The sequence below is a fragment of the Lichenostomus cassidix genome, chromosome 19, assembly GCF_008360975.1.
Source record: "Lichenostomus cassidix isolate B80296 chromosome 19, HeHo_3.0, whole genome shotgun sequence".
NCBI classification, from domain to species: Eukaryota; Metazoa; Chordata; class Aves; order Passeriformes; family Meliphagidae; genus Lichenostomus; species Lichenostomus cassidix.
Window position 1 is genome coordinate 6,534,902 of NC_139499.1, and position 15,311 is coordinate 6,550,212.

At 63.8% G+C, this 15,311-nt stretch overlaps 2 protein-coding genes across 5 annotated transcripts; both read right to left on the reverse strand.

Annotated features, from left to right (window-relative positions):
• Positions 1-419: 419 nt before the first annotated feature.
• ALDOC (aldolase, fructose-bisphosphate C) lies at positions 420-4,232 on the reverse strand. The gene is made up of 9 exons (XM_085078262.1): positions 4,097-4,232; positions 3,059-3,181; positions 2,764-2,975; positions 2,619-2,673; positions 2,385-2,545; positions 1,822-1,905; positions 1,565-1,739; positions 1,286-1,485; positions 420-923 (listed from the first exon to the last, which is right to left on the reverse strand). Exons 2-9 carry the CDS (start codon positions 3,168-3,170, stop codon positions 828-830), a joined length of 1,095 nt encoding a protein of 364 aa, XP_084934388.1. The 5' UTR covers positions 3,171-3,181; positions 4,097-4,232; the 3' UTR covers positions 420-827.
• A 1,850-nt stretch (positions 4,233-6,082) lies between these two features.
• On the reverse strand, positions 6,083-15,162 carry SPAG5 (sperm associated antigen 5). 4 transcript variants are annotated; one of them, XM_085078266.1, is made up of 24 exons: positions 14,914-15,159; positions 14,624-14,725; positions 13,987-14,405; positions 12,127-13,533; positions 11,862-12,054; positions 11,242-11,334; positions 11,032-11,136; positions 10,622-10,741; positions 10,299-10,391; positions 10,019-10,153; positions 9,808-9,901; positions 9,638-9,731; positions 9,471-9,552; positions 8,917-9,050; positions 8,451-8,616; positions 8,128-8,305; positions 7,944-8,015; positions 7,676-7,799; positions 7,340-7,451; positions 7,056-7,136; positions 6,828-6,971; positions 6,608-6,682; positions 6,342-6,422; positions 6,083-6,260 (listed from the first exon to the last, which is right to left on the reverse strand). In XM_085078266.1, the coding sequence occupies exons 1-24, from the start codon at positions 14,935-14,937 to the stop codon at positions 6,153-6,155; spliced, it is 4,236 nt and encodes a 1,411-aa protein (XP_084934392.1). In that variant the 5' UTR covers positions 14,938-15,159; the 3' UTR covers positions 6,083-6,152. The 4 variants fall into 4 exon arrangements, with proteins under 4 accessions (XP_084934392.1, XP_084934389.1, XP_084934391.1 ...); XM_085078263.1 differs by having other exon boundaries at positions 12,127-14,405; positions 14,914-15,161; XM_085078265.1 differs by lacking the exon at positions 11,032-11,136 and having other exon boundaries at positions 12,127-14,405; positions 14,914-15,162.
• Between the last annotated feature and the right edge of the window lie 149 nt (positions 15,163-15,311).

Genomic DNA, 15,311 nt, shown 5'->3' on the forward strand with positions numbered 1-15,311 from the left:
CACAGACAGGCGGGCAGGAGAGCCAATCAGAGCTCGCAGCGGCCCCGAGGAGGGCGGGCTTTGACTCCTACGAGTGCCGCGGAGGGACACGTGGCGGTGCCGCCGTGAGGGGAGGGAGCGCGGCGGGCAGCGGGCCAGCGCCGAGCACCGGCACCGCGAACAGCGGCGGGGGACGGACGCGAGAGGGAGACGGGAGCTCCTCACCCGCCTCACGGCTCTTACGGAGAGCCCGCCCACCCCCTGCCAAGCTCACAGAGCCTCGCGACGCGTGTGGGAGGGCTGAGAACCAGCACAGCTCATTGCATAAGAGCGCAACGCTGCCGGCGATGCTCGGGAGAGCGGAGAGACCGGGCAGCCCGAGATGGGGCTGGACACAGAGCTCCCGGGCGCCCCGCGGCGAGGAAAGAGGCGGCACGGCGCTGTCTCTACCATTTATTCGTTGTTAGGCTATTTGGTACACGGGGTGCACACGGCGAACACGACACAGGCGCCCCAAGGGCGGCAGCGACCAGGACTGCAAAGCTACGGCAGGGCAGGGGCACCCCCAGGCCTCCCCTCCTGCCCCCCACGCGGCCTGCCCTCCTCCCATCACGGCCCGGCCGGAGCCCCCGGCCAAAGGGGCACCCGGGTGGCTCCCCCCGGGGCCCGGCTGACCCGGACCCCCCATTCCATCTGCGGGCACGGCGCGGGGCCGGCCCGCGGGGCGCTCCCCCCTTCCCCTCCCCGCGTGGCGGCTCCCCTGGGTGGCTGGGGTGGAAGCGGGGTGTGAGCGGTGGCGGGGAGGGGGCCGGGGCGGGGCCGGGGCCGGTGGGGAGCCCGGCCGGGGCTCAGTACGCGTGGTTGGCCACGTAGAGGGACTGCCCGGCGGCCCCGGAGTCGTCCCCGCTGCCCTCGTACTTGCCCAGCGCTGCCAGCCCGTTCACCTGCAGGGAAAGGAAATGTCAGTGGCCACTCTGGGGTGTCACTCGGGGTCCCCCAGCTCATGTGGACATAGCTCTTGGCATCCTCCTCCCATGGGGAGAGAGCCCTTGGTGTCCCCATCATCTCACAGGGATCTCGCCCTTGGGACCCCCAATTCCCCTGAGACAGAGACAGTACTGTGTCTCTTCCATGGAAACCACAGCCCTTGGCATCCCTTGTCCCATGGGGCACAGCCCTTGGCGTCTCCTGTCACCCTGTGGGACATGGTTCTCAGCCATCCCTCCTCCCACGGGCACACAGTCCCTGGTGTCCCCACCACCCCAGAGCACACAGCACCCCCTCCCTTTAGGGCCACCTCCCTCACCTCTGCACGCTTGATGAACTCCTCAGTGGCAGCGTCGGCGTTGTCCCTCTGCCCACGCCAGGCGCTGAGCGCTGACGCCTGCAGTGCCCGTCCGTAGGAGAAGGTGAGGGCCCATGGCCGCACCAGCGGGCACGTGTTGATGGCGTTGAGGTTGATGGAAGCCTCCTCCTCACTCTGACCCCCAGACAGGAAGGTGACACCTGCGGAAAGCAGGGTTGTGGCACCGGGGAGACACAGGGCATCCCCCTCCTGGTCTCTGCCACAGCCCAGGGCTGGTACCTGGCACAGCTGGGGGCACGGTGCGGCGCAGAGCGGTGACAGTGGCCATGGCAATCTCCTCTGGGCTGTACTTGGTGGGGCAGGAGTGCCCAGGGGTCACCATGTTGGGCTTCAGCAGGGTCCCCTCCAGGTAGACGTGGTGATCGCTCAGTGCCTTGTAGACAGCTGCCAGCACCTGGGGAGGACAGGCAGCGTGGAGTCCCCTGGCGTGGCATGGCACAGCACAGTGCCCGCCCTGCTGCCACCCCAGCACTCACCTTCTCCGTCACATACTGGCACCGCTTGAGGTCGTGGTCACCATCAGGCAGGATCTCTGGCTCCACGATGGGCACGATGCCGTTCTGCAAACAGCAGGCAGATGCCATCACAGTGATGCCCCTGGGCATCCCCCCAGCCCCATGGCAATGTGGGACAATGCCCAGACCTGGGGAGCAATGCTCAGCCCTGAGGCTCAATGCCTCCCTTGGTGATGATGGCCATCCTGGGAGGGTCAATTTTCAGCAATATCCAAGTTTGTGAGGTGCACACAGCAAAGGCCCCATGAACTGACACCTGACCCTAGGGGTGATGCCCACGCCACGGGCAGCAATGCCCCATGTCCACCCACGTGAGGTGTTACCCAACACACGGGTTACGTCCAGCCGCTGGGGATGATCCCCAGGGATCATCATCATCATCACTGCACAGGCGCAGTGTCTCGTGTCACCCTCACTGAGCCTCACGGATCTGTGCCCACCCCCCTGGGGCAATACCTGCCCACACAGTGACCCATCCTGCAGGTCACTGCCCACCCCGTGGGGTGACAGCAGCAGGCACATACCTGCTGGCAGATGCTGGCATAGCGGGCCAGGACGTTGGCGTTCTCCATGATGGCGAGTGCAGAGGGGGTGTGCTCGCTGATCTTCAGCACGCAGCGCCACTTGGCAAAGTCTGCCCCGTCCTTCTTGTACTGGGCACAGCGCTCCCACAGCCCATCCAGACCTGCCGGGCAGCACGTCAGTCCCACAGCCCCAAACCCCACAGCCCCAAACCCCACAGCCCCTGCTACACCTACCCTGCGTGGTGGTCTCGCCATCGGTCCCAGCCAGCGGCACAACACCCTTGTCCACCTGTGGAATGAGGGGAAGGCAGCACTGAGCCCCACCTGCACCCTTCAAACACCCTCAGCACCCCACAAACCCACCGGGCACCCCCCACACCTTGATGCCCACGACGATGCCCTTGTCCTTGATCATCTGGACGAAGGGGGTGCCGTCGTCAGCCTTCTGGTACATGGTCTCGTGGAAGAAGATGACACCCCCGATGCATTTCTTCACCCGGCTGTCAGCGCTGAAGAGGATCTGGCGGTACAGCCGGCGGTTCTCCTCTGTGTTCTCCACCCCAATCTGGTTGAGGCGCTTGGCCATGCTCCCTGCGGGCACCCAGCACCTTCATTAGCCTCCATCCAGCGCGGGGAAAAGGGGTGGTGGGACAGAATCTCCCCCCCAGACTGACCTACAGACTCATCGGCTGCCAGGATGCCCTTCCCCGGTGCCACGATCCGCAGCGCGATGTCCGACAGCTCCTTCTTCTGCTCGGCCGTCAGCGCGGGGTGTTGGTGCGTCATGGTGGCGGTGGCTGCGAGCGGACGGGGACTGAGTCACGCACCGCCGGGCGACACCCCGAAACCGCACGTAGCCCCTTCCCCGGGGAGCGGGGACCCCCACGGGGCTGGGAGCCCGGCGCTACCGGCCAGGGCACGTTGTGTAAGCCTCGTGGCAAGGATCGTGGAGGATGCCGGGCAGCTCCCAGCCATTTTGCTGCCTGCCAGCCCGCCCCCAGCCCAGCCATCTTGAGGGAGCGCAGCTCCGCGGGGACCCGCGCAGGACACGAGGGGAGCGGGATGGGGGGACCCTGGGGATAGGAATAACCCGCGGGGAATGGAAACAGCCTGGGGATGGGGATACCGCGGGGGCGGAAATACTCCGGAAAAAGGGGAAAGAGAAACCCCAGGGAGGTACTACCTGTGTTTGGAGTTATCCGAGGTTTGGGGTACCTCGGAGACGGAGCTACCCCACGGCCGGCAATAGCCGGCGGGGAGGTTACGCGGGCGATGACGACAGCAAAGGGATGGGGATACCGGGGGGACGGAAATAGCCCGGGAATAGGGGACTGAGCCGCCCCAGAGCGGCACAAACCGGGGAGAGAGGTACCCAAAGTTTGGGGTACTCCAAGGATGGCGATACCCCGGGGCTGGCGCCGTCGGGGGCCGGTGATGCCCCCGGGAGCCGGGGCGCTCGACTCCCCGGCCGGCACCATCGCGGCTCCAGCTCCGCCAGAGCAGGAGGACTATCCTGGCTCTCCCCAAGCCCCCAATACCCCCATGCCCGCGGGTCCCTCTGCCCTGGAGCCCCCAGCCCGGACCGACCCCCGGGATGCCGCACGGAGACACGCGGGAGGCTCGGCGGGGCTGGCGGCTCCCGCTGCCGGGACCCCCCGGCTGCCCCCCCGGCAGGTCCCCCCGGCTCCCCCCGAGCCCCGGCTCCCCCGTACCGTGTAGGGCGGCGGCGGCGAGTACGGACTGCGGGCTGCGCGCTCCGGCCCCGCGGTAAATGTGGCTGCGGTGCCGCAGAGCTACGTGACCGGCGGGGCGGCACCGGGCAGGACCGGCCCCTCGCCCCGCCCCGGCCCGCCCCCGCCACCGCCCGCGGCCCCCCGCCGGACACAGCCCCCCCCGCCGGGGTCGTGCCCCCCCACCGGCGACAACCCCCGCGCTCCTGGCGACCCCAAGGTGACAATCCCAAGGTGGAGACCCCAGCGTATCACCCCTTTGCAACAGCTTGCCGGTGATGGGGACCCCGCAGTGCTCCCCCTGCCACTGCCCAGGGACACAGCTGAGTCACCCCTAGCCATGGGCAGGGCCCCCCATGCCACACAGGCATTCCACTGTGCCATCTCCAGGTGCTGCTGGAGACCCCTCTGTCCCACCAGCCCTCCTTGTTATGGGCAGGGACCTCCTCTGTCACCCTCTTGCTGCTGCTGGGGACCCTGCTGTGTCCCCCTATTGCCAGTGTCCAAGGGGACAGTGACCCCACCATGCCACCCCCAGGCTGTGCCCCCATATTTCCACTACCAGCTAGGAACAGAGACTTTCCCCTCGCCACCTTTGGGCCAGGGACCCCCTGTCCCACCCCCCGGCTGGGGTCACTGTTACTGTGCAGAATACCCCAGCTCGGTGACCTCTGTGACCAGGGCCAAGCCCCAGCAGCACTGAGCTCCAGACCCTCCAGGACAGGGTGGGGGCACTCACAGGAGACCAACCCCCCTGAAAAACCACCCGCAGCCAGCACAGGGACAATACCAGTGTCCCCACTCGCCCCACGGGATGGCTGCCAGGGCCCCGCTGCGCTGAATCCCGCCGTAAAAGGAGGCTCAGCCACCCCGTGTGGCCCTAATCCAGGGAAGGGAGCACATCTCGCTGCATCCCAGAGCCAGGGGCCCCCAGTGCCGGCCTCACACTTTGGGGGGCTGTACCCGACCCCGCGGGGTCACAGAGCAAGGAGGCAGGCAAGGCCAGGGAGCAGCGAGTGCTGCTTCCCCACCCACGCACCCAGGCCAGGGAGGCACAGCCCCAAACACCTCCATTTCCCGGAGAAATCGGTGCCAGCGCCCGGCGTCACGGCACCCGCCCTGCACAGAGCAGCAGGGCTGTGGCAGAGGGCAGGGGAAGGTGATTTCCACCCCCTTGGGCAGGAGAAAGAGGCCATTAAAAACCAGAGCACTTGTTGGAGCGCTGCTATTTTGGGCTCGTGGGAGGGAGGTGCCGCGTGGTCCCCATGGCGGTGGGGAGCATCCTTGGGGTCAGGAACACCGGGAGGGGGATCCCACAGGAGCTGCCCCAGCAGGGAAGGAGGGAGGTGAGATTGGAGCTGTGCTGGGAGCTGGGGAGCCCCTAAGGGAGTCCCCGCTTCGTGCAGCCGCGGGGACCAAAGGGGGTTGGGAACAGGAGCTGGCAGAGCTCCCAGTGCTGGCTGAGCCATGGGATGCTGCGTGCTGGAGCCAGGCTGGGAGGGGGAAGCAGCCCCGTGCAACAGGCGTGTGCTAGGGGTGCAGGATCTAACCTCTGGAACCATCCCTGCCCTAGGGTGCAAGATCCAACCTCTGGAACAATTCCACGCAACAGGCGCGTGGCCACAGCCCCATGATGGGGTGCAGAATCCAGACAATTCCCTGCAGAGAGGGGCACAGAGGGAATCTAGGGCAGGAGGAGGAGCGGGGAGCAGGGGAGGGAAGCTGGCTCGGGCTGCTGCCGGGGCCACAGGGTGGGAGCCTGGGGAACGCAGTCTCTTAGTGAGAGAAAGCACTCTTATTGAGGCAGGCAGAGGGGGAGACGTGTCCCCCGCCAAGAAGGAGAGGCCCTGGGGTGGCAGGGAGCTGTGCCCACAGCCCCGTGACGGAACAGGAGCAACCGGCACAGGCTGGACAAGTTGTCCCCACCCACAGCACCAGGAGCTTCCTGAATGCACACACCAGGCGGGGTAAAAGCCAACACAACTTTATTCAATAAATAATTACAACATTAACAACAGGAAAGGTTTCAGGCTACAGGCTATAGCGGCTCAGCAGCTTCCTTGCTGGCTGGCTTCAGGCCCAGGTAGCGCAGCAGGCTCTGGAGCTCCTGGCAGCCCAGAGCCTCCTCAGGGACAGCTGACAGGACCTGGGGACAGCAGCAGCAACAGTGTTTGGGTTAGTGGTGGTGTAGTCACAGCAAGGGTGAGCAACGAACTGTGAATCTCACCTCTTTCATCTTCTCCTGCATCTCCTCATGGGTTTTCATAACCTTCTGAGTTTGATGGAGCTTCACCTCCAGCCCTCGGACCTACAGTGGTGGGAGATGCCTGTCAGGACTCTGCTCCAAGCTCAGGCAGGAGCCAACCCAGAAGGGAGAGGGGACCTCTGCCCATGTCAGGAGTGTTGGAACTAGATGATCTTTATGGTCGCTTCCAACCCAAACCATTGTGATTCTATGACTGGAGCCAGGGCAGTCCTTGGGGCTCCCCATACCTGCTGCAGGTACTTGTCAGAGAGCCGCAGATTCTCATCCTCTTTATCCAGGAGCAGCAGCCGCAGTTTATCCACCTGCAAAAGGAGAAAAGCCCGGCTGAGATCCCTGTGGGGGAAATTTCTGGAGAGGGGGGCAGGGTGTGAGGAGCGAGGTCTGAAGAGATCTCTGTGTCCATGGTGGGGTGACAGGAGCCCTCAGCCCTGCAGCTCCCAGCCTCACCTCCCGCCGCAGCACAACCCGCTCCTGGATGTTGGCAGTGTCCACCTGGTGCTCCTTGCCCTGCATCTCCTCCCACAGCACCTTGGCCTCAGTCTCTGCATGCTGGAGCGAGCGCTTCAGCTGGGAGACCTCTGCCCTCAGCCTCTACAGGGGAAGAGGAGATGCTGACAGGGGTCCTGTGGCCGGCAGCCCCCCGGGGTGCTGCCCACCCATGCCCCCATCACCCACCATGACTTCCCCACTCTTGTCGATGAGTTGCAACATCTTCTCTTCCTGCTGTTTCACCACGTCCTGCAGCTCCTTCTCATTCTGCCACAGAGGAAGAAGCATGGTCAGGCAGTGCCCAGCCCTGGCCAGCCCAAGCACCCTGGAGCGGGTTTTTCTCATGTTTGAGGAGGTCAGACAAGCCAGGAGCACCCATGGGGCATCACCAGATTTCTCTGTGTCCTAGATCAGCGCCCGTCCCAGTTTGGCTCTGCCCTGGGGTGAGTGCTGGCCCACTTCTGGCTCACCTCAAGCTTGGTCCTCAGCACCTTGTTCAGCTTGGCGATGGTGGCAGCCTGGGCATCCACCTTCTCCTGGCTCTCAGCTGTCACTGTCTCCAGGCGGAGCTGCAGGTCAGAGCTGGGAAAGGGGACAGTGGTGGTGAGGAGGTGGGCGTCACAGCTGAGCACAGCACCAAAACCCCTCCTGGGCATCCCACTGGTACAGCCCAGCCAGCTGGAAAAAGCCTGTCTAGCCATGGCAGGAGAGCTCTAATCCAGTACTGGGGCGAGAGGCAGAAAAGGCCATGCCCAGAAGAGTGATGCCCCTGCCCAACCCTCAACATGAGCCCCCGCTGAACTCACATCTCTGTCTGCAGTGCCCTGAACTCGCTCTGCTCCAGATCTTGGATGCGGCAGCTCAGCATGGCGAGGTTGGAGACCACAGATCTCAGCTCCTTCACGCTCTCCAGCAGAGCATCCTCAGGATCTGCAGGCAGGAAAGAGCATTGTGAGCATCACAGAGGAAACATCAGCCTCAGGGCACAGAGAGGAAGGCCTGCCTGCTCATGCCTCTGCACCGCAGCCCTGCAGCTTCAGAGCAGGGTTCCAGACAGAATGACAGCCCCAATACCTATTTGCTTTGGTGTGGATACAAGTTTCTCCTTGGCAAATGCACTCCCACTTCTGGTGGTTTCATTGGCATCTGCAAGAGGAGACGACAGCAGCTGTGCCCAGTCCTGCACATCCCCCAGCATGGCAGGGAGCAAACCCCATCCTGGGACCCCTCAAAACCCAGACAGGGCATGCCAGCTCACCATTCCCTGCCACAGCTTTCAGGACACTGCCCACAAAGGAGCTGCTGGCACGGTGTGGGGTGCAGCACGCCGGGGTGCGGCAGGCTGGGGTCCAGGCACGGCGTGGTGTCTGCCAGCCTGGGGTGCGGGGGGCTGGGGTCCAGGCTTTGCTTCTCGATGGAGCATCATCATCATCATCCTTCAGAGAGGAAGGAGAGCAGAGAACCAGAGTGCATGACTGCCCCAGCAAGCACAGGGTCTTGAAGCCATGCCATGGAGAGCTGCGGGTATGTGACCCCCCCTGGGCCACACCATTGTCCTTGTCCCCAGCACAGGGTTCCTACCTGCTCTTCCAGAGCAGCCTTGAGGCAGTCAGCGAGCTCCTGCAACCGCATCCTGCTCTCCACAATGTCCGTGGAGCACCAAGAGACTTTGTTCCTCTTTGTCTGCAAGTTGAGGAGCTCGGCCTTGGTGCTGTTCAGCTCCTTGCTGAGAGCAGCCTGACCTTCCCTGTGGGATGGCATCAGCCTCAGCAGGAGCAGCATTTCCCCTCCTCGATGTGGGAAGGGGATATTTCCCATGCCTGCCTCTCACCATAAACCAACAATGGTGTTAATTCCACAGATTTAGGGAGCTTCCCTCAAGACGGGATCTGCTGGGCTTTCCCACAGCCTCTCCCACCCACCTGGACAACCACACTTGGCTGGGGCAGCACTGACCACGGCCATGGTCACAATGTCCCCTCTGAGCCCCCAGAAAGGGCTTGATTTCCCAAAAATAGAGGGGTTTGAGTGGTGAATGGGGCGGTACCGCAGGCGTTGGTGGGACTCCATCAGCTCCTCGTGCTGCAGGACACGATCCTGCAGTGTGGCCAGCGTGGAGTTCAGCCTGGCCTCCACCTCCAGCAGCTGTGTGCGGCACATTTGGTTCTCCTGATCCAGGAACTGTAAGAGGGTTGGGGGACACGGCCATGAGCAGCCAAACAGAGACATAAGGGAGCTCATTGGGACCCCCAGCAGAGACCCTCCCATGCCTCAGGGTGCTGTTTCCAGTCAGGGCCAGCTTTATCTCAGCATACCAAACCCTACAAACCAGTTTACTGGGGACATGGGACAGGCTGGGGGGGATGGCTCCATGCCTGAAGGGGAAAATTGTCTCCAAGAGCTGCCCAGCCCCCTCCCTGGGAATCCCTGCCGGGCAGGATGAAAAGCTGCGCTACGTGCGGGATGTCAACTGCCCTCAAAAGCTCATCCCCCCTCTGTAGGAGGGCTAATCCCGCTGCTGGCTATCAGCCAGCTTTCCCAGAGAGGCCATGATGGGGGCTGCAGCGTGTGACTGCGCGGGCAAGGTCAGGCAGCTCCTACCTCCCGGCACTCGGTGGCCTCCCGCAGCTCCTGGCACAGCTCCTTGCACTCCTGCTGCACGGTGTTCCTCTCCTGTGCCAGCCTGCAGGGATGGGGTGGGATCAGGGGGTGCTGTGTTTTGGGGTCAGAGGTGGGGAGAGGCTCAGGACATCAAGGGTCAAACCCACTGGGCCATTTCTTCCCACTGCTTCTCGTTCTCCTGCTGCAGTGCATCCCTCTCCTGCTCCACGTTGGCCAGATTTATCATCACAGCACTCAGGTCTGCAAGGGACAGAGCTGTCAGCTGGGGGGACAGGGACAGTGGGAATGGGGCAGCTCCCATGTCACCCACCCCTACCTTTGCCCAGGCGTAAGTTGGACACTGTCAGCTGCTCCACCTGAGCCTGTGCATCCTGCAGGGCCACCAAGGTCTTCTCCAGCTGGCAGGACACCTGTGGGGACACAGTGCTTGCTCTGGGGTTCTCTTCCCCATAGGGTGTTCTCACACCAAGGGGTGCCCCAAATCACCCTGTGCCTCAGACATCTCACAGCACTGGGCACCCCTGTACCTCCTCCTTGGCTTGAAGAGCCTGCTGTGCTTGTTCCTGTGCAGCAGCCAGCTCCTCCATGCAGCTCTGCAGCTTGCCAGGCACACGCTCCAACACAGCATGGGTCTGGGACACCAGGGCGCTCACCTGCTCCCGCTGGGAAGGGAGACAGCAACAGGCAGAGCTCAACGTGGTACTTCCAGCACTGCCCCGCTGTGTGACCAGGGACAGGTCATGGCACTCAGGGTACAGAGCACTGGCAGGACAGTGAGGGGCTGAGCCCCCACGGGACACCCCTCACCTCCTCATCCAAGGTTCTCCTTTCCTTGTCCAGGTTTTCAAGGATGCCATTTAAGAATTCCCGGAAAGACTGAGCCTGGGCAGACAGGGATGTCTGTAGGGTAGGAGGGATGAGTCAGCACTGCCGTGGTGGAAAAGGCACATTTCATGGCCATGAAGGGAGGCGAGCAGCAGCCCTGAGGCCGAATTTACAGCAGCTCCCCAGCAGCAGCACCAGGAAACCTCTGGTGCACCCAGGCCCATCACAGAGCATCCCCCAAGCTCAGGACATGGGAATGCCCTTCCAGCCCCTGATCTGGTGTGGGGTAGTACCCCACTCAATACCCGCAGGTTGGTGACATGGGCCAGCAGTGTTCTCAGCTGTTGCTGGGAGGTCAGGCTGTTGTCACTGGCATGGATCTGGGTGCTGGCTTGTGCACAGAAAGCCTCCAGGAAGAGAGATTCCTGCAGGGGAAAGGATGCTGCTCCAGCCACACTGTGGCACAAGGGGAAACTCCCAGGAGCCCTCCCTGCATAAGCCTAGGACTCCTTCTCCCAGAGGGGCACAGCCCGTGCCAAAAAAACATCCAGAAAGCTACATCACACAGCACTTCTTGCTTTCCACATTGGGATTTTCTCCCCCTGGGATGTCAGGAAGATCCTCATCCCCAGAGATGCATAGAGATGCAGGATGCCCTACCAAAGGCATGAGGACAGCTGAGACTGCCTCGACCCCACAACAGCTGCCCCTTTACCTGCTCCTTGTTTCGTAGGGCTTCATCCACTTGCTGCCTCATGGCATCCCATTCTTCCAGGCAGCTCTGCAGCTTGCTGGGAGCACTCCCAGACACAGCCTGGCACTGGGACATGAGGGGACAGCACCATGAGGCACCAGGTACAGCTGCTATGTGTGCCAACAGGTCTCCCAAAACCCACGGGAACCAGAGGGATGTGCGGGAGCTCACCTCCTGTGCAAGGGCTCCCTGCTCATCCTGCGAGCTCTGAAAGGTGGCACCCCCGAGGCCCTGGGACAGGAAGCACTGGCTGCTCCAGGAGCTCTGGGGAAGGGACAAGGACCCTGGTGTTACAGCAGCTGGCACGGGCAGCACCGGGCATGTGAATGTGCCCTGCATGGCTGAGACCTGGCACACTCATCGCCAGTGATAGCCACCGTGCCAGTGGCACCCAGCTCCATCTGTAGAGCCTCCATTCTCCTCCACAGCTCAAGGAAGAACTGCCGGTAAATCTCCTCCTCCTACAGGCATCCACCAGGGTGGAGAAGGCTTCGCACCAGACCACCTCCACCCTGGGGCCAGCAAGAGCTGTCAGCCACAATCCCTCCCATCGTCCCTCCACGTGTGCCAGGGATGTTTCCCCCCACGAGGGGTCAAATCCAGCAGACTCAGCGGGTTGATCCAGGCGTGATAATGCAGCACCGGGCGCGTGATGCCGTGATGCAGCAGCCCTGCTTTACTTCCGCTCCACCAACCCAGACGGGGTCACCGTCTTGCCAGTGGCACAAGGACACTGTCACAGCACTGAGGCTGTGGGGACAGGGTAGCATCGCCTCAGAGAGGACTCTTACCCCTTCAGGATGGGTGATGTCCGTCTGTGTGAGCGCGTCCCTCTTCTCAGCCAGCCCCACACCAGGCTGCAGCCGCTGGTTCTGCTGCAAGTCCCGCAGATGCAGCGAGAGGGCTTCGATGATGATGAGGGTGCTCTCCAGCCGCCCCTCCAGCTCTGCCCGCGGCAGGGTCTTCATCTGCTCCCGGGGACAGCTAGGGACAGAGAGAGGGCTTAGGGCAAGGACAGCCAGGGCTTCATCCAGGGGTGTATGTCCTCATACTTACTGCCAGAGCAGGGAGTCTGTTTCGGCAGCGCTGTCCTTGGCACAGGGGAGGTTTCCCCTGGATGTATTCATGCTCCTGTCCCACATGTCCCGAGGTGTCATGAAGGTGCCAGTGGCCATGGAGAGCACCGGGGTCATGCTGGTGCCCGTGGCCATAGTGGGCACTGGGGTCATGCTGGTGCCAATGGCTGTGGTGGGCACTGGGGTCGTGCTGGTGCCAGCAGCTGCAGTAGGCACTGGGGTCATGCTGGTGCCAATGGCTGTGGTGGGCACTGGAGTCATGCTGGTGCCAGCAACTGCAGTGGGCACTGAGGTCGTGCTGATGCCAGCACCTGCAGTGGGCACTGGAGTCATGCTGGTGCCAGCAACTGCAGTGGGCACTGAGGTCGTGCTGATGCCAGCACCTGCAGTGGGCACTGGAGTCATGCTGGTGCCAGTGACCATAGTGGACACAGGGGTTATGCTGGTGCTGGTGACTGCAGTGGGCACAAGGGCAACACTGCTGCTGGCATCCTGCTGTGGTTTGTGGAGGGGAAGGCCATGCTGTAGGGATTCCACCAGGAACGAGGTGTTGAGGGTCTTCTCTAGCCACACCAGTGGCAACATCCAGGATACAGCAGCCAGGGTGGACTTGGGTGATGTGACAGAGGTGACAGTGGTTTCTGACCCAGCAGGCTCCAACTCACATGCCTCGATGGGAGAGAGGCCAGGTCGGCTCTGTTCTGGGGGGACAGGGGCAGGGGACTCGGCTCCCTGTGGGGTGCCTTGGCAAAGCAGAGGACCAGCACTTCCATCTACAGACGGGACCTCAGAGGCCACAAGGCTGCAGGAAAAGTCTGGAGGTGCCGCTCGCCACCCGTGGAAAGGAGCTTTCTGCGGGGTGGAGCTGGTGCCAGGTGGCCCTGGGGTGCAGGAGGCTGTGCTGGCATTGCCAGGGGACACAAAGCTGCAGTGGGGCAGAGCAGAGTGGCCTGGAGAGTTTGGGTTGCGAGACACTGAGCTAATGATGGTGGGGAGCCCTGGGGTGGTCCTGCCAGGGGACTCTGGGGTGCTGGGCACTGGGGTGGAGCTACACAGGGAGACTGGCATGGTGTTCTCAGGATGCTCTGGGGTTCTGGATCCTAGGATGGAGCTACACAGGGGGAGTGGAATGATGCTGGTGGGGGGCTCTGGGGTGCTGGGCACCGGTATGGAGCTGCACAGAGGATCTTGCATGGTGCTGCTGGAGGGCTCTGGGGTGCTGGGCACTGGGATGGAGCTGCACACAGAGACTGGCACAGTGCTGCTGGGGGGCTCTGAGGTGCTGGGCACTGGGATGGAGCTGCACACGGAGGCTGGCACGGTGCTGCTGAGGGGCTTTGAGATGGAGCTGCACACAGCTGGCATGGTGCTGCTGAGGGGCTCTGGGGTGCTGGGCACTGGGATGGAGCTGCACACGGAGACTGGCACGGTGCTGCTGGGGGCCTCTGGGGTGCTGGGCACTGGGATGGAGCTGCACACGGAGACTGGCACAGTGCTGCTGGGGGGCTCTGAGGTGCTGGGCACTGGTATGGAACTGCACAGGGGTTCTGGCACACTGCTGCTGAGGGGTTCTGGCATGCTGGGCCCAAGGACTGCGCTGCACAGGGGGACTGGAATGACGCTGCTGGGCAGCTCTGTGGTGCTGGACACTGGGATCGAGCTGCACACGGAGGCTGGCACAGTGCTGCTGGGGGGCTCTGGGATGGAGCTGCACACAGCTGGCGTGGTGCTGCTGGAGGACTCTGAGATGGAGCTGCACACAGCTGTCATGGTGCTGCTGGAGGGCTCTGAGATGGAGCTGCACACAGAGGCTGGCACGGTGCTGCTGGGGGGCACTGAGATGGAGCTGCACAGAGGGGCTGGCACGGTGTTGTCAGGGAGCTCTGTCGTGCTGGGCACGGTGTTATCAGGGAGCTCTGTCATGCTGGGCACTGGGATAGGGCTGCTAGGGGCCTCTGGGCTGGTGCTGCTAGGGATCTCCAGGGCACTAGGCACAAGGGTGGGATTGCTGGGGGCCTCAGAGGCACCATCCTTAAGGGTGGGAGTCCTGAGGAGCTCCGAGGTGCTGGGGTCGCGGGTGGAGGTCTTGGGGGGCTCCAAAGTGGTGCTGCTGGGGGGCCCCGGGGTGCAAGGCACTGGGATGGCGCTGCTGGGGGGGGCCAGGGTAGCACTTCGGGGACGTCCTGGGGTGCAAGGCACTGCGGTGACACTGCTGCGGGGGGCCCGGGCACAGGACACTGGGGTGGCGCAGTCATGGTCCTACAGGACATTTTAGGGGAAAAGGGGAGTCAGGGCAGCCCTGCCCTTTCCCCCTGCACCCCGCAGCCGTTTGCTCCAGTCTCCTCATTTCCCCCACTCCGGTAAACACTCCCGTCCTCCCATTGCCCCGGTACCACCTGCTGCCCCAACATTCCCGGTTCCGGCGCACCGCAGCCTCCCCCGTTCCCCGCCGCGTTCGTTATCCCCCGCACACCGACCTTGAGCCGCAGCCGGCGGAGCAGGGGGGTCAGGCTGGTCCGGTCGGCGCCCGGCTGCAGCTGCAGCTCCTGCAGTGGGGTGCGCCGGGGCCGCTTCTGCGCCTGGGGGACACCGGGGAGTCACCGGCGGCAGCACCGGCAGCTCCCCACCGCCAGGCACACACGCATAGAGATAACGGGAGCGCTGCGGGCCGCACCGGACCCGCCACCCGCTCTGTACCCTCCCCGGGGCTGGCCCCGCCGCCCCACCGGAACATCCAAACCGAGCCCCAGTCCCGGCCCGCACTCACGGCGGGAGTCTTGGCGCGGTGCATGGCCCGGGAACGGTCCCGGTCTTGATCTCGGTCTCGACTCCGGCTCCGGTCGCTCTCAATCTCGGCCCGGCTGCCGGTCTGGGCTGCGGACAGGCCCGGTTGGGCTCGGGCTCGGCCTCGCCCTCAGGCCCGGCCCGGTTCTGCCGCCGCCCGCGCGCCGCCGGTTTGAAAACCACGGGCGGCTCTGATTGGCTGCGCCGCGCGCGAGCCGCTCCGCGAGACGACGGTTGGGGCGGGGCCGTGTCCGGCGGTGGGCGGGGAAATGGGCGTGGTTTGTCTTATTGGCCACGCCCACAGCCCGCTGCGCCGCGCCGGGGGATCGGACGGACGGATGGACAGAAGATGGACAGGCGGACCCAGCTCCCCCCGACCCT

What these genes read in the sequence shown, in the direction of transcription:
- ALDOC (XM_085078262.1), bottom strand. Translation starts at nt 3,170, where the DNA reads ATGACGCACCAACACCCCGCGCTGACGGCCGAGCAGAAGAAGGAGCTG. An exon ending in GGCAGCCGATGAGTCTGTAG is followed by an intron (nt 2,976 to 3,058) that starts GTCAGTCTGGGG and finishes GGGTGCCCGCAG; the next exon opens with GGAGCATGGCCAAGCGCCTC. An exon ending in AGTTCATCAAGCGTGCAGAG is followed by an intron (nt 924 to 1,285) that starts GTGAGGGAGGTG and finishes CTTTCCCTGCAG; the next exon opens with GTGAACGGGCTGGCAGCGCT.
- SPAG5 (XM_085078263.1), bottom strand. Translation starts at nt 14,937, where the DNA reads ATGCACCGCGCCAAGACTCCCGCC. An exon ending in GAGTCCCACCAACGCCTGCG is followed by an intron (nt 8,617 to 8,916) that starts GTACCGCCCCAT and finishes GCCATCCCACAG; the next exon opens with GGAAGGTCAGGCTGCTCTCA. An exon ending in TGCTGAGGACCAAGCTTGAG is followed by an intron (nt 7,137 to 7,339) that starts GTGAGCCAGAAG and finishes CCTCTGTGGCAG; the next exon opens with AATGAGAAGGAGCTGCAGGA.